Raw genomic sequence first — 24251 nt, 5'->3', positions numbered from 1 at the left:
TCCACTCTTAACTCATAGACCAATCAAAGCAGGTCAGGCCGTGGGTGTTCATCCTACTGCAGGTGGAGGGAGGCTGGCAGAAACAGGGTTCCAGGGAGACAGGCAGAGGTCAGATCAGTATTTTAGGTAGCTCCCTCCGGATTCAGCAAGGTTTGAGGGCTCAGGCCTGAAGGCAGTGGCAGCTTTTGTTAAGAGGCTGAGCAACAGTCTAAGGGACGGATGATGAGGCCTTGCAATAGGGCAGTGTTAACAAGGGTGCTAAAGGAAGGCCTACAAGATGTACATCTTGGAATGAAAAGCAGCAGAACTTGGTGATGGGTGTGCTGGGTGACGAGTAAAGGACGCTGGTCCAGCCTCTGGTTTAGTAAACAGGTGCTCCTGCTCGGCTCAGCAGCATCCCTCAATTCTCACTGATCAGCAGAGGAGCATGGCGAATCTTCATGCCTACGTAGGTCTGGGGCCGTTCCTGGGGTCTTTATTTTATCTGTAGAAGGACAGTACATTAGTGGTGAACATCCACCTTTCATTGCGATATTATTTCCCAGGTTGTCATTTAGTAAAAATAGTTTTGTTTGCTATTGAACTCCATAACAGTGATGCTCCAGTCATCTCTAAGGATTACCTGACCGTACTGGTATTTCTTCCCATCCTGATACACCAAAAGAAGGAGCTAAATCATTTCTTTCAAAGTACAAATTGCAGTATATAAGCTAGACCTCCCATATCAGAAGAAATTGAAGTGGTAGAACTTCTAACATAGATCAGAGTGCAACTCTCCCTTTCTTTGTTTATTCATAAACTTTTTCTTTCCAGAGCTCTTCAGGGTTTGCATTCTCAGCAAATAGAGAAGAAAGAACAGAAACCTTGTAATCCCGATTGTTAGTAAATGTTGCATTACCATAAATTCACATCAATGCAGCCCTCTGAGCCCTTCCCACTTACCCTCTTCCCAAGGAATTCTTTGTGAATATTCATGAAAGCTGAGTTAATTTATGTTGTGACTTAGCCTGACTTAGCCAAACTTGTCCTACTTGGGGACAAAGAAGACCAACTTAAATAAGACTTATGTTTGTGTGTGTGTGTCTGTGTGTATGTGTGGTATTTATTCTGCGTGAAGATAACCCTGTAAGATTAAGGTGAACTGACTACATGTGTTTTGTAATATCAAACCCTTAGTTTTCGAGATGTTGAGTTTATCCCTCTTCTGGTATTAGTTTTCACCTCTGATAGTGTGAATTATCCAAGTTCAATATCTGTACCTTTTTTCTCAATCAACAATATTTTGAGGGATTTATTTGATACATATGTAGAGTATTTAGATCAGGATTCATTAGCTGTTCTTGCTGGTCGTTTACTCGAGAAATTTATTAAATTGGTATGTGGAAAAAAATGGGTGAGAAAGTGATTGACTAATTGGAATTTGCAATATTGAAAAGGTTGCTTTAGTGTCCTAGGATGAACAGCTGCTAAATTACCAAGGTGGAAGTTCTCAAACCACCATGGCTGCAGTTGAGGAGAGCACTTCAGATGCACAGGTATTAGTAAACCTAGAAGGATCCCATCCTCTCTCTCGTTGCACACCTGCCTCCCTCCACCGCCCTCCTCTGAGCCCCACGCATCACCCTAGGGCAGTGAGCGCCGCAGGCCTAGTAATTGGAATGAAGAAGGGCAGGAGCGTGTGCGGAGGCATCCTCTGCTAGGCATTAGCCTAAATGGTTCCACCTGGCAGTGGAGCTGTGTGCTGCTGGCACCCCCAGCTTACAGGTAGGGAGTCTGAGCCCTGGAGAGGTGAAGGCCACCGGGCAGTCCTCCGGAGCTGAGAATCAAGCCAGGATATGAATTGCCACAGAACTGTCAGCGGAGACGGGTAGCAGAGGTTCTTGTCTTTGTGCAAGAAAGAACTCAGACATGACAGAGAGCAGTGGTAAGCAAGGTAGCAAGGTTTAATGGCATGGAGCATCCAGAAGAATGGATGGGCACCTCTCCAGACAGAATCTGAGAGTACCCAGTCACTCAGACTGGGGAAAGCAAGGTTACATGGCTCAATGAAGAGAATACACCTGGCAGGCCAGGCAGGCGGCTCAGGAAAGGACTAAGAGCTGAGTGCGCAGTCTGTATGTAGATTGGGGCTTATAAGGGAATGGGGTGCAGCTCTCCTTCCCCCTCCCTCTTCTCCAGAACAGAGGGTTTGCTGAGTGTGAATTAGGTGAAATTCCTCGCAGGGTTTCTCTACTCAGTGCTATCAGGGGATGGGCAGGACTTTCTAGTGTGAAATACTATACTGCTGCCAAGATGAGCTTCTGCAGATGCTTTGTTTTCCATAGGCCCCTCTCATAGAGTACATAGGCTAATTTCTAACTTCCTACCTAACAGAACTCCAGAGTGACCACGAGGCCACACATGCGGGGCCAACCCCAGCACTCCTCCCTCATCCTCACCAAGCCAGCCTTCACTGGCCTCCTTGATGGACACTCTGTGGAGCTTGGCTCCGGGGGTTCTGGAAGCCTGAGTTTCCCTGCATAACTTGTAGTTCCTTGCTAGTCTTTGCCCCAGTTCTCTATCTCAAGTCACTGATACAGCTGTCCGATGGGAGCAGCATGGCAAGTCATCCCGCAAGTGTCCAGGTTGGGCTTATGTCACCAAGCACCATTTACTCCCTTCCTATATCAATGAAGAGTTTAGTGGGAGCAGCATATGCTTCTGAGTTGTTTCTTCCATCTGGTTCTGGAATCAACATCTTGATGCCCACTGTGAGGCTGGAGTCTGGTCCACTATCATCTCTTTCCTGGGTTATCAGAGGCCTCTTAACTGGATGCTCAGTCTCCAGTCTTGCCTCTCCCCCAGCCCGGTCTTCACTCAGAGCCAGATGTTTCTGTTGCGTGATCTTGGTTTCCATTCCCCTGTTGTCTTCAGGATAAGGAATAATCCTTTTAAGTCATCCACCTGCCTCTCCAGCCTCATACCCCTCGTGCTGTCCATTGGCTTTCTGACCTTGCTGTCCTTTCTCCTGCAAGTGTGACCTGTTCATGCCTCCAAGCCTGGCACATGCTGTTCCCTCTCAGCTGCTGTACCTGTTGGCTTCATCACCATGTTGTTGCGCACACTTAACAGTTGTAGCCACAGTGAAAGCTCAGAAAACGCCTCCTGTGTTTGTGAATGAAAACCTTCCATCCCATCTTCACGTTTGAATCATTTGGATCTGTCCATTTCCTACAGTTACTGTCTGCTTTTTTGCCGGTATTTCTAACTTTGCCTCATCTGTCTTTGCAAACAGTTCTCATTTTTTCCTTCTTCTAACCCTGCCTTGCCCCACTCTTTGGGTCTTCCATTCCTCAAGATAATCTGAGGACTTTTCGGTCTGAGCTTTGCAATGCCCAGCACAATGAGCGCTTATGTCCGCAGCGGCACAGCTGTTCACCAACGTGGCTGCAGCGCACACAGCCTTCTCCGGCCTTCCTGCAGCAGCCCAGGCTCTGCCGGCTGTGCTTGGCAGCAGCACTGGGAAAGGTGAGAGAGCGTGTGTCTGCTGTCCTGTGTCTTACAGGCATAGACTTTTTCTATCATTTCCTTGTAGGTATGGGCAGAAAGCAGTAAAAAAGAAAGCAGTTTGTGATGGGCAGTGGTTCTGAAAAAAAAAAAATAAGAAGTCTTGTGAAGTGAGAGGAAGATGTTCTGGTTAAAATTATTCACGTTTTGGATGTGGGTCTGCGTTTGCCGGGGACATCCCAGCCCAGCCCCCCATCATGGTGAAAGCTGGATTGCTGGAATTGTGACTGGTCTTTCCCCATTGACAGCATGGCTCTTCCACCTTCTCTGCTTTCAGAGGTCACGCTGAAGGTGCACATCAGTGACGCCAGCACCCACCAGCCCATTGGGGACGCGCTCATTGAGGTTTTCAACAACCAGGTCTCCATTGCTTCTGGCACGTCGGGGACAGATGGCGTCGCCTTCATCAAGTTCCAGTATAAGCTGGGCAGTCAGCTGGTGGTCACTGCCACCAAGCATGCCTACGTGCCAAACTCTGCCCCGTGGAAGCCGATCCGATTCCCCGGTAAGGCGTTCTTCAACCTTCTCTAACACGGAGTTCATTGTATGGCTGCCGTGGTGGCAGTCAGTGAATTCTGCATGTTTGTCCTGTGCCCCGGGGGCCCCCTTGTAGGAAGGGAAGGTTGGGTAAAAGCATGAAGCTGGTGTGGACTCTGCCTCTTTACACACACTCTGGGGTTAAAGGCTCGTTTCCCCAGCTCTCAGTCTCACAGCTTATTGGGGGTGACTAATAGGATGAGAACTGGGGGTTCCCTCAGGGTTCGGCATCCTCCTCCTTCTCCCTCAGCTGTCAGACCACAGACGCTGGAGGGCAGGCATGTCCGTCCAGACAGGTAGGGCATGATCGAGATGGATTTTTCTCTTTCCCTTTTTGTCCTGTTTAGCCCCTCAAAGCAGTCTGTCCACCACAGGGAGCAGGGATGGCCCCTGACACACATTCAGTGGGGCCTGGGTAGGTGGGGAGCATCAGGTGCAGTCTCCCCATCCACTCACCACAGGCTGAATCTGGCTCCCAAACCACATTACCTATTGGCACCAAGATTGGGTGAGCAAGTAGCAAGACTCTGTGTGCCCAGGAATGCAGCCTCACTGGGAAGGGCCTGGTGTGTGACACTCCCTGCCCTTGGAAGAAAACTGCTTCCTGCAGGCAATGCTTGCCCTCGCTTCTGGGCCACAAGGAACCTGTATCATTAGGGGAAAGAATCCCTGTTAAAGATTAAGTTTACCTTTTTTTTTTTTTTTTTTTTTTGACAGGCAGAGTGGACAGTGAGAGAGAGAGAGACAGAGAGAAAGGTCTTCCTTTGCCGTTGGTTCACCCTCCAATGGCCGCTGCAGCCGGTGTGCTGCGGCTGGCGCACCGCGCTGATCCGATGGCAGGAGCCAGGTGCTTCTCCTGGTCTCCCATGGGGTGCAGGGCCCAAGCACTTGGGCCATCCTCCACTGCCTTCCCTGGCCACAGCAGAGAGCTGGCCTGGAAGAGGGGCAACCGGGACAGAATCCGGCGCCCCGACCGGGACTAGAACCCAGTGTGCCGGCGCTGCAAGGCGGAGGATTAGCCTAGTGAGCTGCGGTGCCGGCCTAGTTTACCTTTCTTGTAGCCATGCAGCATTTACCCAAGATAGAACTCCTCCTATCTTTTCTATTCTATTTTCTATTCTATCTATTCTTACTTTTGGCTATTATAAATTTGCTATAACTTCTTTTTTTTTAAAAGATTTATTTATTTGAAAAGCATAGTGAGTGAGTGCATATGTGAGCGAGAAAAATATCTTCCGTCTGCTCCTTCACTCCCCAAATGCCTGCAATAGCCAAGAGCCTGGAACTCCATCCAGGTCTCCTGTATGGACAGCAGGGTCCCAGGTACTTGAAGATTGGGAGCAGAGTAGCTGGACTACAGCTGGATGCTCCAAGAAGGGATGCAGGCATCCCGAGCGGTGGCTCAGCCAACTGTACCACAGCACCTGCTGTTCCATGATGCCCACCCCATAACTGAATCTTCTGATCTTCCCTCCAACTCAGAACCCTCGAGTTGAATTCTTTACTTTTTGTTTGTTTTTGTGTTTGAGACACAATTCACATGACACAAAATCCGCCATATAAAAATGTACGGCTCACAAGGTTGCACAGCCGTCAACACCACGTAATTCTAGATTATTTCCTTAGCCCACACGGCCCCCCACCCCATCTGTACCCATTAGCACAGATTCGCAATGTCCCACTCCTCTCAGCCCCTGGAGACCACTGATTTATTCTCAGTATCTCCACATTTGCCGGTTCTGGATGTTACCCATAAGTGGAATCATACAACATGTGGCCTCTTGTGCCTGGCTTCTTCCCCTCAGCACGATGCTTCCGGGATCCATTCTCGCTGCAGCACACGTCAGTGCTGCATTTCTTTCTGGGATGAGTGATAGTCCCTCATATGGATATGCCATGCTTACCCATTCAGTCGACAGACGTTTATTTGGGTTGTTTCCACTCTTTGGGTATTACAAGTAGAGCTGCTCTGAACATTTATGTACCAGTTTATGTGTGACTGTTTGTTTTCAGTTCTCCTGGGTAAACTCATGTACCTAGAGTGGAATTGCTAAGCCATCTGGTCGCTGTATGTTTAATGTTTGAGGAGCTGCCAGACTTTCCCACAGCACCAATGTGCACCTTGCCTTCTCCGTTCTGCTTGTCATGCAACTTTGGGTTGTGAGTCCGAGTCCCCTCCTAATGCATAGCCTTTGAAGACCCAGGCTGCCTCCACTGTTTCTCTCTTCTTCCCAGCATCAAACTCTGGGCCTCGTCTATAGTGGCCACTAAATAGATGGTGTGGCCATTTCCCCGGAAAGCTGCTTTGCCTTTCTTTCCTCCTCTCTCAACATGGAGGCCTGGGCTGGATGGGGTCCAGGGGCCTTTGAACTTGAGTCCTGCCACCCATGTTGGAGACCCAGATTGAGTTCTTGGTTCTCTGCTTTGGACTAGCCCAGCGCCAGCTGTTGTGGGTATCTGGGGAATGAACCAGTGGATAGAAGATCTCTCTCCATCCACCTGTCTATAAAATGAAAATAAATAAAAATTAAAGGTCTTCCACTAATCCTCCTAAAAATCAGTATTATTGATTTGAAATCAGCAAATACAGAGTACTCAAAAAATTAGAATGGGCATTATTTGTATTTAAATTGTAAAGTTCTCTTAAATCCACTTTTGTTCTTGCAGTATTTTCTTCCCTGAGCCTTGGCCTGCTTCCAGAACGATCTGCCACACTAATGGTGTATGAAGATGTTGTCCAAATTGTATCTGGATTCCAAGGTATGTTTAATATTTAAAAAGAGAAGCCATGGTAACTTTTGGGCCAACTGCCCAAAAGTTGGTGATGGCAGTGAATTTATCCACAGCTGGGGCTTACTGTCGACTCTCCCTGCGAGGGCACAACACAGTTGAATTTTGGCTAAACTACCAACTGGCTGTAATCTTACTTCTTTTAGGCCCCTTTTTGAGGACTGTCTGCTCTGTCTACCACCATTTTTCTTTCCTAGAGAGAAATTATTAAACTTGATGTGTCAGAGTCCAGGGTGCTGCCCGGGCCTCATTTCCTATCAGATGGGTCCCTCTCCAGGACTCCTAAGCATGCGTGTGTGGCTGTCCCTGCCGTCTCCCCCCTCGTGTTTCTAATTCTTCTCCCCTGCAGGGTGGTGTCTGTAAATATGATCTTGCCCCTGGGCCTCCTTTTGCTCTTGCAGAAGCTGATACAGGGGGTTCAAGGGACTTGCCCTCTCCTTGATATTGGAGTGAGGACTGGGAATGATGTTTCTGTAAAACATGTTTCTGTGCTTAGATCATTTTACCCCATCTCAGTCATGGGCCTGAGAGTGCTTCCTGGCTTTGATGGTCCCACCACATTAGTTCTTTATCTACAGACAGCCGTCTGTATCCGCAGGTTCAGCTTCCATGGATCCAGCCAACCATGGATCAAACATATTAGGAAAAATAAAACACGTCTGTACTAAACATGTGCAGGCTTTTTTCTTGTCATTTTTCCACAAACAAGGCAATAAAATAGCTATTTACATAGCATTCATGTTGTGTTAGGAGTATACATTATAGGGGTCATTGTTGTGGCACAGAGGGTTAAGCCCTGCCTGTGACACTGGCATCCCATATGAGTGCCAGTCCAAGTCCTCTACTCTAGCTCCCTCCCAGTGTTCCTAGGAAACCAGCGGATGATTCCCCAGGTACTTGGGTCCCTGCCACCCACATAGGAGACCTGGAGGGAGTTCCAGGCTCCTGGCATTGGCCTGACCCAGCCCTGGCCATTGCGACTATTGCAGCCTTTTGGAGACTGAAACAATAGATGGAAGGTCTCGTTCTCTCTGTGTCTTGCCTTTCCTCTCTCTCTGTAACTCTGCCTTTCAAATAAATATATAAATTTTTATAAAAAATGAATCATCTAGTCCTGATTTACAGTACGTGGGAGGACATATGTAGTTGACACGAAAGTACTGTGCCATTTTATTTGAGCATCCTCGGATTTTAGTATCGGTGGGATCCTAGAACCAATCACCTAAGGATGCTGAGGGATGGTTATATTTCATTTCAATACAATTTTGTACCCATCTTTCTCTGCTTTTGCAGATGAGATGAATGCGTTTGAATATTCCTTTATTACTGAGTAGCTATGGGGCACATGCAAAGGATTAAACATGGAGCTGCTGCACTTCAAGCGTGCATTTGAAGAGAAAATACATAGGCATTTCTGACGGCATTTGTGATTCCAGTTTGGGAGAGAAAGCAGAAATAGGTAGATACACAGGCTTTGGTGTCATCCCCACAGTGAGAACTGTAAGTTATCATCTTTCATTTCCCCATAAGCAATAGCAGAGCTGGGCTCAAGTTGGTCAGATCTAAGCTCAAGGAAGGGCTTTACATTAGAGTACACCACGCACTTCACTGCCACTGCAGTCTTCCCGAGGCAGAAGTCCGACTCACAGCAGCCTAAGCCCATGGGCCACGGTACCCTCAGCTCTTCTTTTGCTGACTTTGCCACTGTCACAGTCACCACAGGCTCCATGTTACCCAGCCCCAAAGACATCTCTCTCTTCAGTCTCTCTTGGCATCTCCACTGCATTCAACAGAGGGGACTGGCACTCTTTGCTGATGCCATCTTCCCTTGCCTCCATGCCATCATGCCTGGATTTTCTTTCTCCCCATCCCAGTCACTTCTCAGGAGACTCCAGTCCCTGTCCTGGGCCTAGGCTTTTTTCCAGTCCTTTCCCTGGGCGAGGCCAGCCAGATCCCTGGCTTTCAGTGCCCCCAGAAGCCAATCGCTCCCAGTTCTCCAGCCCAGACTGTCCCTGTGTCAGAGGCTTGGAGCTGGGGCCTATTTGACCCTCTGTGTGGGTGTCTCCTGGGCAGCTGCAGTGTAACCTAGATGCGTATAGCTCGCCATGTCTTTTTCTCCCATCTCAATAAATGGTATAAATGTACACTGAAATGGATCAGGCCAAGACTCTAGGAATTATTGCTGGCTCTCCTCTACTCCAGGACATCCCCTTGTCTCCTCAGAGCACTGCCGTGGGTTTTTAACTGGCTGTGCCAAACCCACAATCTAGTATGTACAAAATGACAGTGATCAGGTCACCTTGCTTCAGTTCTCCAGTGGTTTTCTCACTGTACTTGGAGTAAAATCCAAATCCCTACACTGAGGACTGGAAGGTTCCCTGAGCCTGAGCCTCAGTAGCCACTGGCGAAGAGCAGATAAGACTGCAGCACTGTGGGGCCAGCATTGTGGTACAGCGAGTTAGGCTGCTGCTTGCAACTCTCACCTCCCATATCTGAGCACAGGCCCCAATGCCAGCGGCTCCACTTCCAGTCCAGCTCCCTGCTAATGTGCCTGGAAAGGCATGAAGGATGGGACGCTGCCACCCATGTGGCAGACCTGGATGGAGTTGCAGGCTCCTGGTTTTGACCTGGTCTAGCCCTGGCCATTGAGGCCATTAAAGGAGTAAGCCAGCAGATGGGAGATCCATCTCTCCTCCCCTTCCTCTTTCTCTTTGTTGCTCCACCTTTCAAATAACATAAATCAATCTTTAAAAAAAATACCCAGCATTGCTATACCGGGTTCCCTGCAGAGCCAGTTGCCTGCCCCCCACCCTCCAGGCATAGCTTGTGGGCCTCACACCCTCAGCGTTGTCCTGGACTCTGCTGTTTCGCAGCCACCTTTGACACTCATTGTCCCCACATTTCCCTTTACTAGGATACTAAAGGGGAAAACGTGTGACTTCTCCCCATCCCTGCCTGTCTGGGAGCAGTGCTGTCCTCAGCAGGGTGCTTGTGACCATGCTAGAACTTCAGGCCCTGGAGCCCTGCTGTATTCTGTCGTGACTGCCTGCTCTATCCCACCCATCACCGTCACCAGCACTGTCACTGCCAGCCCCACCAGCCCTGACACCTGGCTTTTGTCTCCTCCCCCTTCCCGGAGGGGGTTTGTGGAGGAGGCCCTCCCACCACGTAGCAGCTGAGTATGATCTTTGTCTCCCTTTCTTGTATCTCTGCAGGTCTGGTATAGTTTGGCTTTAGAACCCGAGTCATTTCACAACCATCACCCCTAGGCCTGTTCACACCTGGCCTTCTTATGCTGTCAGCCATTGGCTTTGCCATGACCTGTGCGTTTATTCAGGCCCTGGCGAGTGTCTGCCCAGAGCACCACATTAGTGTCCTTGTCACCAGCCTTTGAGGAAGGATTGAAGCCAGATCGCAGAAGAATCAGCTAGGCTCCCCGTCTAGTCTCTCCTTTCTGATCCGCTGGGCACCCGACTGCCGGTTTTGTCTTCCTGAGGCAGAGTTCCAGTTCTCTCCCTCCCATAAGGGTTCCCTTTGAGTGAAAAGTAAAATCCTGGCTCCTCCCTTAGAAGTCATAGGCCTCTGTGACCCGGCCTCCACCTCCCTTCTCGGTGTCATTCTCCTTTGTGTAATGGATCCTAGCCCAACGATTTCTCTTTCCATTTACCGTCTGGAACGTCCCATCTGTCTTCAAACTGTCTAGTCTCACTGGACAGGAAGGCCACCTTCAGTGCCACATTCTCTGGGAGGTCCTTGCTGCCCGCCTTGCCTTTCAGAGCCACCTGACGGGCTTAGATCATGTGACCACATCCCTCCAGGCCATGGCGGTCAAGTCAGAAGTGGGCACCCAGGTGGAAGACATGAGCCAGGGCCAGCAGCCTTTGTCTCTCTTCCTTTCACTAGAATTCTACCAAGAACCCAGAACTGGTGAGAACAGCAGTTGAGTGGTCATGAGTTGTAGGCTGGGCCCATACCCCTGCCAGGCCGCCTGTGACGACAGATAGGATAAGGGAGAAGAGGAGGCTGCTTGGTAGCAGGTCAGAAAACAGCTAACTGGGAGCTCACTGAGCAGCGGGTAAAACCTATGTACTCCAGAACCACCCAGGCCCAGAACCTGCAGGCCTGCTCCCGTGCCATCAGTGCCTTCTGCCCTCACTGTTAGAGTCCCACAAGTTCCTATCCCTGTCCCCTTTACTGCTGCCCACGGGCTTATCAGTGACCAAAAGCTGCAAATAAAGCAACCTTCAGCTGTGGGTTCTGATCTTATGTTGATACCTCCCTCTCTACCATATTTGGGGGATAACCTTACCTCCCCGACTAAAAGGCAAGGACTGTACCATTATCATGTTGGTACTGCCAGGCCATGACCCCATGCCTGCCTCATGATAGATACCCAGTGAGCGAGTCACTGATTGAATGAACACACAGTAAGAACTCCTCTGCTTTTTGCACTTCCTACATAGGCTGCTTGCTGCATGGTCAATTATTTTCTTTGCCATGAAAGCCAAGAAAAGTTCAGTTCATACACACGCAGTCACACACGCACAGTGTACTTAAGTAGCTGTCTCTCTCTCTAAGGAAATAAAAGAATGTCCATATTATAAATAAGCCCAAGCAGGTAAGTCAGTCATTCTGGTCATTTTTGTTAGGGTTCCTTATTCAGTCTGTTGCTGCCTCCTGTATATAATGGAAGATAGCTGAGAACTGTTTCTTACTTACTGTACTGTCATTTGCATGCCTACTTTTTCAGATTATAGACAGTCTCTTATTTTTTAAATGTCTACTTCATGACTTTAACAACATTTAATCTTTCAGCCTCAGTGGAATTGAGGCACAGCAACATAATGGATCATTTTCTTTGTTTCGAGCTGTCTTCCTAGTAGGAAGGAAAGCCATGTGCAAGCACCAAAGTCAATGGTGCCCCATGCAGTTGTCTTCTGCAAAGCCCATGGGGCACTGAGTTTGTGAATGGGTACTGCATTTTACTTTCAAACCAGACACACTTATTTTTGAGTAGATTTAGAGGAGAGAAAGAGTAAGTTTTTGCCTGCTCAGAAATGTCAGTACTGTCAGCCCGTTGAATTACACAGCGTGTCACTTGGCCACGGTGATGTGTCAGACAGTTCCAGGGATAGGCAGGGTTAGTACTGCGGAGCTCACTTAGGCAGCTGCACACACAGCATGCGCAGGGTCAGATGGCGCCTCCGGGTTTGGTTTTTGTGCACCACTAAAGTGAAAGCTTTCAGAGAATAAAGGCCGCGCAGGGGCAGGGAGGGCAAGGAAGCCATTGTTCTCATCAGGCAGATTCTCAGTGTTTCAGTTAAGGTTTTCCTTTGAAAATCTTTACAGCCAAATAAAACAAAGGATAAATGTGTGATTAGTGTCCATTTTCTTTTCAAAATAAAAAGGCTGCCCACATGTTTGTTGTCTTATAGACAAACTGTATAGTAGCCATGTCAACTCTGACCCTTACACACCAATCAAACGACTCCCCCATCAGGCTAGGTAGGATGCTGTTGCATGCCTGCAGACTCAGGAGCTGCACAGTACATGCATGTTGCCAACGGAACCGGCCTCAGCAGACAACAAGCCTTGCATCTAAAAAAAGAAGGAAAACTGATCGTGCTGTTCCTGTCAACATTGTTTTATACCTGGGACAGTCTGACGATGACAGCGAGGCAAAGGGGAAAGGCCAGCTTTGAAGTGGTCAGCCAGAGGTGTTTTCCCCAGCATCGGCTGTATCTGAAAATGTGCTTGCAGGTGCATTCAGACTTGTCCACAAAATGATAAGAGGATGGAAAGAGAGAGCACCCATAAATTGTATGATAGGCCGGCGCCGCGGCTCAACAGGCTAATCCTCCGCCTTGCAGCGCCGGCACACTGGGTTCTAGTCCCGGTCGGGGCGCCGGATTCTGTCCCGGTTGCCCCTCTTCCAGGCCAGCTCTCTGCTGTGGCCAGGGAGTGCAGTGGAGGATGGCCCAAGTACTTGGGCCCTGCACCCCATGGGAGACCAGGATAAGTACCTGGCTCCTGTCTTCGGATCAGCGCAGTGTGCCAGCTGCGGCGGCCATTGAAGGGTGAACCAATGGCAAAGGAAGACCTTTCTCTCTGTCTCTCTCTCCCTGTCCACTCTGCCTATCAAAAAAATAATAATAATAAAAAATTTGTATGATAGAACTTACTTGCAGTGTTTTATACTTCACTGAAAAATATGTTCATGTTGAAATCTGTGGGACCTTGTTTGGTGGTAAATCTGGAAGTGAAATCCAACATGATTCATTGAGTGGAGCGAGTGGTGACCCAGGGGTTGTCTCAATGCTGAGACCGGGCTGCGGGAGCCAGCCTGCAGCTCACGCCCCCAGAGCTCTCGATGGTAGATAAGCAGACTGAGGTGCCAGCCTGCCCCGGCTACTCCATGGCTGGCACTACCCAAATCAGCCTTCTCTCAGCTGGACCTCTTGCTGTCCCGGGGTAGCTGCTGGGAGCCTCTCCCTCCACACCCTTCACACCACACCCCTCCTCCTAGCTGCTTGTTTCTTAGAGAAGCCAGGCCCTAATGGGAGGATGCCTGCAGCTGCTTCTTCCTGCCCCCTTTCCTGCAAGGACGTGCTAAGTTCCTTCCTGCAGTCTGTCTGCCCTCCACAAACCCCCTCACACTCCTGCTGGATCACACCTCTTGTGTGCTCTCCAACCTTTCTTTATTTCTGCAGAATCTTCCATCTTTTTCTTCCAGTTCTTTGTCAGCTCCCAAAATTTCATAAGGTTTTATCATTCAAAGAGAAGCCCTTCTTAGACCCTAGTCCTCCTTCCCCTCTCAAACTTTGGGGAAGTCTCCCCTTACCACGTACACACCCATAAGCTCCCTTTTCACGAAACTCAGTGACCTTACACTATTCTCCGGAAGTTCTTCTTGCTGAGTTCCCCAGAGCTCGAGCTGCCAGGCCCACGGCCGCTTTCAGCCCATGTGGTGCCAGACTTCTCCCCAGCTTTACCAGCCCACCCATTCCTTCCTTCCTGAGTCTCTTTCCTCCCCTGTCCGCTCTCTGCATGTCTCTTTGTTGGTTGCTTCTCAGCCACTTTTGTGGGTTCTTAGCTTCCCTGCCTGGCTCTTATTCCAAAAGTGGCTTTGAACTCCACTGCCTCTTCTGCATTGACCCCAAGTGTCACTATCTTTGCATAGAAATTTTTATCATTTCTCACTTAAACCATTTCTAGCAACCTCAGTGTTAGACCCTCTCCCCCCACAGCCCCACTTGCTGTTAGAATTGGGCACAAACACACACTATTTTTTCACTCTCATGCCAGTACCCAGGGCCAGACCCTCTGGCTGCCCTCACCACACCCATGGCAAGCCTTGCCCTCTGCCCCTGGGTCCCTCAGAGCTTACACCTGCCTCGTGCAGACTTGCCTACACATACTACACTGTCTCACACCTCTATGCATTCGTATATGCTGTCTCTTCTCATCTGCCTCTTTGCAAGGAGCAGTGTCAGGAAGCATAGGGTGGCCTCCATGACACAGTTCACAAGTGCTAACGAAGGAACTTCTCTCTGGGGCAGTTGGGCCCTATCTCTTAAAGTTCATCCTGTACTTCTTTCATTTTCTCTTTTGCTCTGAGACTTAAGATGCTGTGATGATTGAGCCATTCCCATGGCGGCCTCCTTGACTCTTGAGCCCCAGGAAGACACAGGCTTTGACCTTTTCCTCTTCTTATCTCCGATCACAGAGGAGGCTCTCAGTGGGTTATCTTGAGAGTGCTCAAAATAGCACAGTGGTTCTCCACTGGAGTGATCCCTCCCCCAGCGACATTTAGCAGTGGCTGGAGTCCCTTCAGTTGTCACAGTTTGGGAGCTGCTGCTGGCATGTACTGTGGAAAGGTCACGGCTGTTTCATTGCACAAAACCTCCAAACACAGAATTACCTCCCCAAGATGTTAATGGTGCTGAATTTGAGAAGCCCTGATCTAGTTCAGTAAATGTTGTTCAGTACTGTCTAAACCCACATTATGATGTGATGCATCTCACAGAATATCTTCCTTTAAGACACTTAAGTCAAAAAGAGAAGAGGAGTTGAAAAAGCAATGCTTATCCTGAAGCTGTTCTGAACCAGGAGGTACTATTGGGCACCATATGCATACCTATATGTTCTGAACTGACGATACAACAACCATATCACGAGACAAGCATGATTCTTTCCCATGTTACAGAAGCTGAAGCCCAAAGGTGCTCCACTAGCAGGTGGTAGAGGAAAGAGTTACACTTGGAGTTAAGTGATACCACTGTCCATCATTTACTTAGGGAGGTGTACAAATATGCAGATAACCAAAATGCAAGGCCCAGTAGGGTCAGTGCTATCTGAGAGTTGGAGGTGGGATCATAGAGGAGGTAGCATTTGGCATACATTGGATGGTGTGTAGGATGCACGAATAGAGATGGTAGGAGGAAGGGATAGAAATGGAGCAAGCATGGGCACACACATAAAGGCAGAGCTGTGTGATCTGTTTGGCAGAGGGTGAGGGCTGGTTGGTACTGAGAAGAGCATCTATTCTTGAGGTAGTCATGGTGTAATATGGAGTTAGAATTAAAAGAATCCATTTCTACTTTTCTCAAGTAAATGACTTTGGGCAAGTCACTTAACATTTCCTGTCTTTAGATTCCTTACCCATAGAGAGAGAAGAGAGTTCAGTCTTCACAAGATTGCTGTTAGTATTAAATTATATATATATGAGATTTGTAAGTTCTTCAAAGGTTATTTATTGGTTTATTTACTTGAAAGGCAGAGTGACAGAGAAGAGAAAGATCTCTCTGCTGTTCACTCCCCAGATGGCTGCAATAGCCAGGTCTGGACCAGGCCAAAGCCAGCAGCCCCATCAGGGTGTCTGACCTGGGTGACAAGGGCCCAAGCACTTGGACCATCTTTGTAGGTCTTACCAGTGCATTATCAAGGAGCTGGATCAGAAGTGGAATAGCTGGGACTTGAACCAATTGTCTGATACGGCATACAAATGACAGTGGCCCCTGAACTTTCTAACTTCTAAAACACCAATCTAAACCTTTCACTCCCAGGGGAAATGTACTAATATAGTCAGAGTCTGCATTGTTCTACTTGTTCTTGTTTTTAGTCATTGCTAATTTGGTAAGAAGCAGAGATCCACAGGCTGGGGAAAGATACAATCAGAGTGGCATCTAGCAACTGGCATTATATCTGAATGAAACAGAAAAGGGGATGAGGCTGAAGCAGAGGGGCCAGTTAGAAGATTTTTGTGATGGCTGAAGCAAGGAGTGATATAGGGTAAAGGCAGAAATGGAAGAACAGATGATGGAAGAAGCACCGATACAGGAAAGTTGGCCAGTCTTGGCATCTGAGTGAACATGTAAGACAATAGAAAAGGAAAGCAATGATGGAATCAAATCTGGGTATTGGAGAGAATGGGTGTTGTTAAGTGAGAGAGAAGGCAGATGACTGTTTAGACTGCATCTGAGTCCAGGTTGGAGAAAACCATAGCAGCCAAGGTTTGTAGCAGAAGGAAGCACCAAGAGAGAGGCAGTGGATGGAAACCCAGTAGGAACAGTTTCATCCTGAGGGAGGAGGTAGAAAATATTCTTGCAGAGGAAAAAGCAGGCAGACACTGGGGACATGCAGCATGTAGGGCCACGAATGCCAAGAAGGAGAGTTCACTGGCCGGGTCGCAAACAATGTTGACCATTGTGCTGAGGTGGATGAGGATGGAAGCTGAGAAGCGGTCATGGGTTTGCAGATTAGAGAGCCAGCGGTCAGCATTTCCAAGGGCAGCATGAGTAGTGGGTCAAAAAGCCACATCCCTGGAGGCTGGGTAGAAGGAGGAGAGAAGGCATTCACTTTTAGGGATAACAGAGTTAAAGAATTGTTATTTTTCTAGATGGAGAAGCAATGCCTATATTTGCTGGTCAGGGAGTAAAATCCTACAGAGAAAGAGGTTGTTGGCTTGGGTTGACCTTGGAGGAGAGTGGGGGCGGAAGAGAGGAGAAACAGGCTGTGAAGTACATTGAGAGCAGTGGTGGCCCAAGGGCTTGCAGTAGGGTTGAATCTCAGCACTCTGGGGATGGCGACAGAGCCAAAAGCGTGAGGAAGTTAGAAACAGATGCCATGAGGGACCGGCACTGTGGCGTAGCAGGTTAAAGCTCCAGCCCGCTGTACCAACATCCAATGTAGGTGCCAGTTTGCGTCCTGGCTGCTCCATTTCTGATCTAGCTCTCTGCTATGGTCTGGGAATAAGGTAGAAGATGACCCACGTCCTTGAGCCCCTATACCCACGTAGGAGACCTGGAAGAAGCTCTTGGCTCTTGGCTCTTGGCTCTTGGCTCTTGGCTTTCGGCTTTGGATCAGCCCAGCTCCAGCCATTGCAGCCATTTGGGGAGTGACCCAGCAGATGGAAGACCTCTCTCTCTCCCTCTGCCTCTTCCTCTCTTTAATTCTGCCTTTCAGATAAGTAAATTAATCCATCTTTAAAAAAAAGAAGAAGAAGAAACAGCTGCCCTGAAGAATGTGGGAGGGGACAACCTGGATGACAGACAGCCTCCCGTCCCCACCCAATTACATCCCATTCTGAAATGTGGGAAATTTTAGCAGCTTTCACACTTGAAGAAAGGCTTAAGAACACAACCATTTGCTCCACCCCGTGCACACCCACTTCCAGTTTTGTTTGCACCATGGCTTAGAATAGCTTTTACCCTCAAATTCTTCAGATGTTTCTTCGGCCATTTCACCAGCCAGGTTTTCCTGTGCCACACAGTAGGAGTGTGTTTGATCCCTCAGCCTATGGTATCCTTGCCATGGCTGTCTCAGCAAATGGCAGACCAGCTGGTCCCCTTCTTAGAAACCTGCCCCAGCACAGCACCCGACACCTCCGCAGCCACACACAGATGGACCTCAGATTTGATCCGGCCAGAGACCAGCTTCTGCTGTTCAGAAGAGTAAAGGGAGGCCGCAGAGGGAGAGGTGGAGCAGAGGGCTCTAATGAGACCCTGGAGGCCCTGAGGATTGAGGAAAGTGGCCTTGAGTGCTTCTCTGAGTCCCTCTGTGGCCGGGCTGGGCTGCCTGTCCTGGGTTCAGTGCGATTCTCCCTTGCCTAAGCTGAACAGGAGCTGTTCCTTGCTGCCCAGGGGCCCTTCACCCAGACTCAACCTTCCCATCTCACAGAGATGGAGGCCATCCATAGCCCCAGCCTGTCCTGGGGTCCCCAGCCTGCATTCTGCTTCCTGCCTGGCCCCTTATGAGAGCAGGGCCTCTCTCTGCCCTGTCACACTTAGATGCGCCGTTCTGTTCTCTGTGTTAGCAGAGTTCCTTGGCCCTCACACAGGGCATACTAACAGAGCAGCAGTGTTGTTTGCACTGCAGAACAGCAGAGAAAGCCTTTTGTTCCTGTCACTGAAGAAACTACAGAAGCAGTGCGTGTCGCCATGTAGCTGGGGATGGGGGAGAAGATGAGAAGAGAGAGGGCTGACTTTGACTTTCCATGTGGGAGGGCAGTGCGGCGAAGGAGCACAAAAAAAGCCAGCGGCACGCGTGGCCAAGTGGAGACAGGGTCAGGAGCAGCCTGCCGCCAGCAGGGCTCAGGGCACTGGTGGGCAAGAGTAAGACGTTGGTATTCTGTGCACTTGAAGGAAAAGAGCAGACTACCAGGATGGAGAAGTTAAAAGGTACACAGAGACTAGTGTGTCACTGTGGGTTTGTTTTAGGAGTAAAGAAAGGGCTTGGGTGGTCTGGAGCCCGAGTGATGGATGTGTCCAGTTAGTTTCCATGGAGGTACGGGCAATTCGGGCTCCCGTGACCTTGTTTTGCAGAGTGGAGAACCAGCCACTGGAGAAGTCTGGTCAGTGGTTTTTAATGGGTGGATGGGGCCCACCATGGCTCTGTCCCTGAGACTGCCAGCCCCAGTCAGGAGTCTCTGCAGGCCTCTGGGCTTCCATGGCCTGTCCTTTAGGCTCATGGCCTTGGACTGGTTAATCCTCTGAGCTCTAAAACTCTTTAGAACTTCCAGCAAAACTTATCCCCACTCCCCACACAAGCTCTCTGATGTGAGATTGGAAGGAACGAGCAGCACAGGGCAGTGGTCCCAGCACAGCCACGGGCTGGGAAGACTGAGCCGCTGGCTGAGCACCGGAGGAGCAAGATCTGCCTCAGGCCTGGGGTAGGACACGCAGGTTTCATCCTCGTGCTGTTTTGGCCAGGTTTCTGTGAAAATCATGTAGCACCTTGACATCTTGTAACTGTCGCCACAGCACTAGGTTAAAAACAGATTCAGGTCTTTCAGTCAAAGCAACATCGGAGCCAAGTTAAGCAGCAAATGACGTCACAAGATAACTGCACAGAGCCTGTGACTAAACCCATCCTCCAGCACAGAGGAGTGGGGTCTCGGGAAGGAGCATCGTCTCGCACCCTTCCAGCCATCCCCCAGGAGCACCAGGGCCTCGCCTGTCACAAGCAGGAAGTGCCCCTGCAGAGGAGACTCCGCGTGGAGTGGCAGCTTCCCCATGGAGGGAGGGGGCACGCAAGTGGTGGGCTCCGCTGACAGTTCTTCCCCCAGGCTGCACATTTCGCTCCATTGCTCTGCCTCAGTTTGGGCCGCAGAGTTAGACCAGATTTTTACCAGGCAGATTAAGGATGGGCTTGTGGCCATATCAGAGAACAATTCAGGCATTGTTTGTGTAAAGAGATTAATTATCCTCTGCTTGTCTCATATTCGCGGACTTTCCCAAAATGTCACCCTGCTCCACGGGCAGACGCCAGGCAGCACTTGGAACATGCTTTTCTGTGAGAAACCTAAGGAACATCCCGTGTCAAAACAAACCTGACAATGGGCTATTATTTCTCTCCCCATAATAGCACGTTGTCACTTCTCCACGCCCTGCATGAATGAGGCATCTGGACGGGGCTGTGGGAAGGAGCAGGGTGGGGGAGGCCGGCCAAAACCTGGGAGAAACACTTCCTGAGAAGTTGCTGCCTGGGAGGTAACTCGGAGGTTGGTCCCTGCAGGTGCCCGGCCGCAGCCTCGCGCTCACTTCCAGAGAAGGGCCCTGAGATTGCCGGAGAACACCAGCTACAGCGACCTGACCGCCTTCCTCACGGCCGCCAGCTCCCCCTCGCAGGTGGACAGTTTCCCTTACTTGCGAGGATTAGACGGAAATGGAACAGGTAACCGGAGACGCTTCTCTGGAGGGGCTTCCGTGTTTGAACCTTTGTGCGTGGGTCTCAGGTACGGCTGCAGGTGCCGGCGCTGAACGGGAGACCGGTGCTGAAGCTGCAAGTTTAGCTATGTGGGATCTTGGTCGCTTCCCCCCAGTGCAGTTACGGAGCGGAGCCGGCTCCCCTGCAGCTCTGTGCCTTGGTCTCCTTGAGCTGTTTTGCTGTTTGCCTGTCGCCCTAGGTACCTTCTCCAGGCTCTGCTTTGGTGGACTGACTAGATTCGGTTCAGAAAACTTCTTGTAACTGAAATTGTTTAAAAAATTGTATGAGGTCAGAATGAGGGTTTTCCAGCCCCAGAACATGGGAGGGGGTGGTTGGTGGCAGAGATGCCGGGAGGGGCAGAGGCACTGTGCGCTGTTGGATGAGCAGGCACCACCCAGCCCCCACCCCTGCCCCCGGCACGTGGCACACTTTAGGCCCGGGCTCTCTACTGGCTGTGTTCACCCAGCTTCCCCTGGATCCCTTCCCTGTGGGTGCTCGCTCTCTCTGCCTTCAGCGCCGCCGGGCTTGGAAGTGGTTTTGAAATCCTCTTCCGGCAGATAGCTCTGAGTCAGCTCAGTCCTCGTCAGTATTCTGGCATGACACGTACAGCTGCAAGGTCAGAGGACCTTAAAGCTACCGGGCAGAAAGTGTCTGATGATTCCTTACGGGGGAGAGCCTGCGCATGCGTCGCTGCCACCCACATCCACCAACGCCGTTCTCCAGGGCGCTGCCGGCCGCCAGGCCAGGGTCCTGGTGGAGGAGAGGTGCGAAGGTTCTGGAGCCCTGAACCGTCTCCTTGTCCACCTCCCCTTGTTTGCCCCACACTTTGGACTAGTCACAGCATAAAATCGAAAGCCAGAGGCTGTTTTGTGTTAAGTCCTTCTCGGTGAGTGAATTCTCACATTTATCTTAGGGACACTCTCATTGAATTTTCACTTTATTTTCTAGGACTTTGTGTAAACTGATGATTCTGAGCAGGTTTTGAAACCTGAGACATCGGATGCACTTTATAGCACATGAATACGTTTCTAGTTGGAGCTTAGGGTGTGATTTCTCATCTACCTGCCTTCCCCCTGGGGTACCTGTGTTCAGAAATGTTTCTTCTCCCTTTCATTCTTATGCACTGACAACACAATTAATATCAGACATTTGCCAGCAGAAAGATGCCCACTAGGCACCTTCAGGAACCGTATCTGGGGAGAAATGTTGAGTTTTTCTTTCAATGTGCAGGCCTGAAAGAAAAGCATTGTTTCAGCGAACACGAAGACCAGTTCGAGACCATCCTAACCTCTCTCCAGTCTCCCTGACAGAGTCGAACGCAGTCAGAAAATCCTAACTCAGAGGGAACTGCCACGGTCCTCAAAGCTCATTCATTTTTCTGTTCCCCATTTGCAGTAGCTCATGAATAAATTATGAAATCTGAGAGATGGGGTGGAGGAGGCGCAGAGAGGAACATAGAGACACAGGACTATCGATCTTAGAGACGTTTGTTTTATTTTAAAAGTCTCCATTATTCCAGAGGGAAGAGAGAAGTCTTTAGCTCAGGACATTAAGCTTATTTTCCATTGAAATAGCAGATTGGTTGACCTAGAAAGGACCAGAACTTCTCTGAGCCTCTGTGGGGCCCCGCCACGGTGTGTGCACCTGCAGCCCGGGTATCCGGCACACATAGGTCATCAGCCAGGGGCCGCCCTCCAGCTTCTTGGCTCACTTTCTCTTCCACCCTACAGTTACCTCCTGTTTCATAAAATCTCTGAGAGGCTTCAGCTCAGAGGAAAGCCAGGAGCAGACCTATCTGTGGGATGACAGATGGAGACCAAAGGAACAGAGGCAGAACTTCGAGTGGGGGCTTCCTGGCAGGGTCCTTCGGGGCAGCTGTGTCTGGTTTAGAGGAGGCTTCAGCGTTGCCTGGACAAACACAGCTGTGCAGAGATGTTGCCACTTTCTATCCTGACCTCTCTTGTTCGTCTGTTGTGTGGCTTCCCAGCATTACAAAGGGGCACCCTGTTCACCTGCAGGCCAAAGCCATTGCTACCATCACACCGTCCCCTTGGAGACTGCCAGAGTACAGAACTGTTCAGTGGCATGCCCGGGGGAGGTGTAAAGAAATTATTCCCATTCAGTACCCCAGGAGGAGGGAGTGGAGGAGTCAGTCAGATGACTAAGGTGAACTCTTGCCTACAGTCCAAAACGTTCTTCCTGAAGCGCAGCCAAACAGAGCCCTGGTGTTGGCTTAGCAGCGCCTCCAATATTCCAGCTGACCAGTGGGAGGCCCAAAGTGATACAGCTGTCTGCTAGCTGGTCCATTTCTCCTTCCCCCTCCCATGCTGCTCTTGCTTGACACCTGTCTTCATTTACATAAAGGGAGCCAGGTAGCATCAAAGTGGAACAGGAAGGAAAGCCTTGTTTTAGAGAGAGCTCAGTATTTTGCATAGAATTGGGTTCTGTTCACAAATAGTGGAAGGAAAGTAGCCCTTCAAAGTGTGAATTATTGCAGAATGAAGAAATTGGGGGCTGGTATTGTGGCACAGCAGGTTAAGCCACAGCCTGTAATGCTGCATGCTATACGAGCACCATTCAAGTCCTGGCAGCTCCACTTCCAACCCAATTCCCTGCTAAGATGCCTGGGAAGGCAGTTGGAGATAGCCCAGTGCTTGGGCCCCTGCCACTCACATGGGAAACTGGGATGGAGTTCTTGGCTGTGGCTTTGGCCTCACCCAGCTCTAGCCATGGGCATCCATTTGGGGAATGAACTAGTAGATGGAGGATTCTCTCATTCTGTCTCCCCCCGCCCCCCTGGCTCTCACTCTTTCTCTCTCTCTCTTTTTTTTTTTTTTTTTTTTTTTTTGACAGAGTGGACAGTGAGAGAGAAAAGGTCTTCCTTTGCCGTTGGTTCACCCTCCAATGGCCGCCGCGGCCAGCGCACCATGGCCAGCGCATCGCGCTGATCCAAAGCCAGGAGCCAGGTGCTTATCCTGGTCTCCCATGGGGTGCAGGGCCCAAGCACCTGGGCCATCCTCCACTGCACTCCCGGGCCACAGCAGAGAGCTGGCCTGGAAGAGGGGCAACCGGGAAAGAATCCAGAGCCCCAACCAGGACTAGAACCCGGTGTGCCGGCGCCACAAGGCAGAGGATTAGCCTATTGAGCCGCGGCACCGGCCCTTTCTTTTTAAGATTTATTTAATATTTTGTCTACTTGAAAGGCAGAGTTACAGAAATAGGAGGAGAGACAGATACAGAGATCTTCCATCCACTGGTTCACTCCCCAAATGGCTACAGCAGCTGGGGTTGGGCCAAAATGAAGCCAGGAGCCAGCAGCTTCTCCCTGATCCCCACATGGGTTTAGGGGCCCAAGCATGTGGGCCATCCTCCACTGTTTTCCCAGGTGCATTCATATTGAGCTGGATCAGAAGTGGAGCAGCCAGGACACGAACTGGTGCCTATGTGGGATGCAGGCAGGGGGCTCAACCTGCAATACCACAACACCGATCCCAAAGGTATCTCTGTCTCTCTCTCTCTCTCTCTAAGTCTGCCTTTCAAAAAAAATAAACCTTAAAAAAAAAAGAAGAAGAAGAAGTTGAGGGTAGAGGGAGAGTCATTGGGAAGGCATAGAGTAGGAGCACTGAAGGAAGGAGGCCACCAGACGGCCGACACAGCTGCCCCCACTGCCTAAGGCACCTTTAAAGGAACATGAAATGACAGGGACCTAGTATGCGTTGCTTTCAGTTAATGTGCTCATTTCTGCAATGCTACACTTCTGAATGTTTACAACTGAGTATTTTTATTTCCACAGACTCAGAAAGGCATCTTGTCTACTTCATTTTCAAGATAAGAAAAGCAGATCCCAGAGAAATTAGCAACTTTCCAGGGACTATGTAGGCAGTCAGTGGCAGATCTGGCATGGAATCTGTTGTCCTGGGCCAGGAGTGTGCAGGATCAGAGCAAGGGAGAGCTGAAAAGTGATGTGAGAGGGGAAGGGAGATGGCATTCCTAGTGCTTTTCCATCTATCTGCTCACTGCCCCTATTCAGGCAGCTGGCTCAGAGTTTCATGAAAGAAAAACAGCACTCCCTAATGGGAAACACTGTGTCTAGGTTGTTTATGCAGAGTCTAGTGAGTTACTTCACGCATCTGTAGTTTTAAGTTTGATCTGATGGAAAGAATAGAACTTGG

The 24251-nt window shown here is 49.8% G+C and overlaps 1 protein-coding gene across 5 annotated transcripts in view; it reads left to right on the top strand.

Moving 5' to 3' along the window:
• FAM171A1 (family with sequence similarity 171 member A1) overlaps positions 1 to 24251 on the top strand; it is a 148679-nt gene that overhangs the window by 84918 nt on the left and 39510 nt on the right. For 3 of the 5 annotated variants that reach the window (XM_070055447.1, XM_002717428.5, XM_051821430.2), the window contains exons 2-4: positions 3824 to 4051; positions 6751 to 6843; positions 19888 to 20046. In XM_070055447.1, coding sequence (XP_069911548.1) covers positions 6801 to 6843; positions 19888 to 20046 — 202 coding nt within the window. In that variant the 5' untranslated portion in view covers positions 3824 to 4051; positions 6751 to 6800. Of the gene's footprint in view, positions 1 to 3377; positions 3508 to 3823; positions 4052 to 6750; positions 6844 to 19887; positions 20047 to 24251 lie in introns of those variants that run through there. The other 2 variants (XM_070055446.1, XM_070055445.1) reach the window with 1 other exon arrangement.

Source organism: Oryctolagus cuniculus, chromosome 13 (genome assembly GCF_964237555.1).
Source record: "Oryctolagus cuniculus chromosome 13, mOryCun1.1, whole genome shotgun sequence".
NCBI classification, from domain to species: Eukaryota; Metazoa; Chordata; class Mammalia; order Lagomorpha; family Leporidae; genus Oryctolagus; species Oryctolagus cuniculus.
Note: the sequence above shows the minus strand (reverse complement) of the source record. Positions and strands in the feature narration are given on the sequence as shown.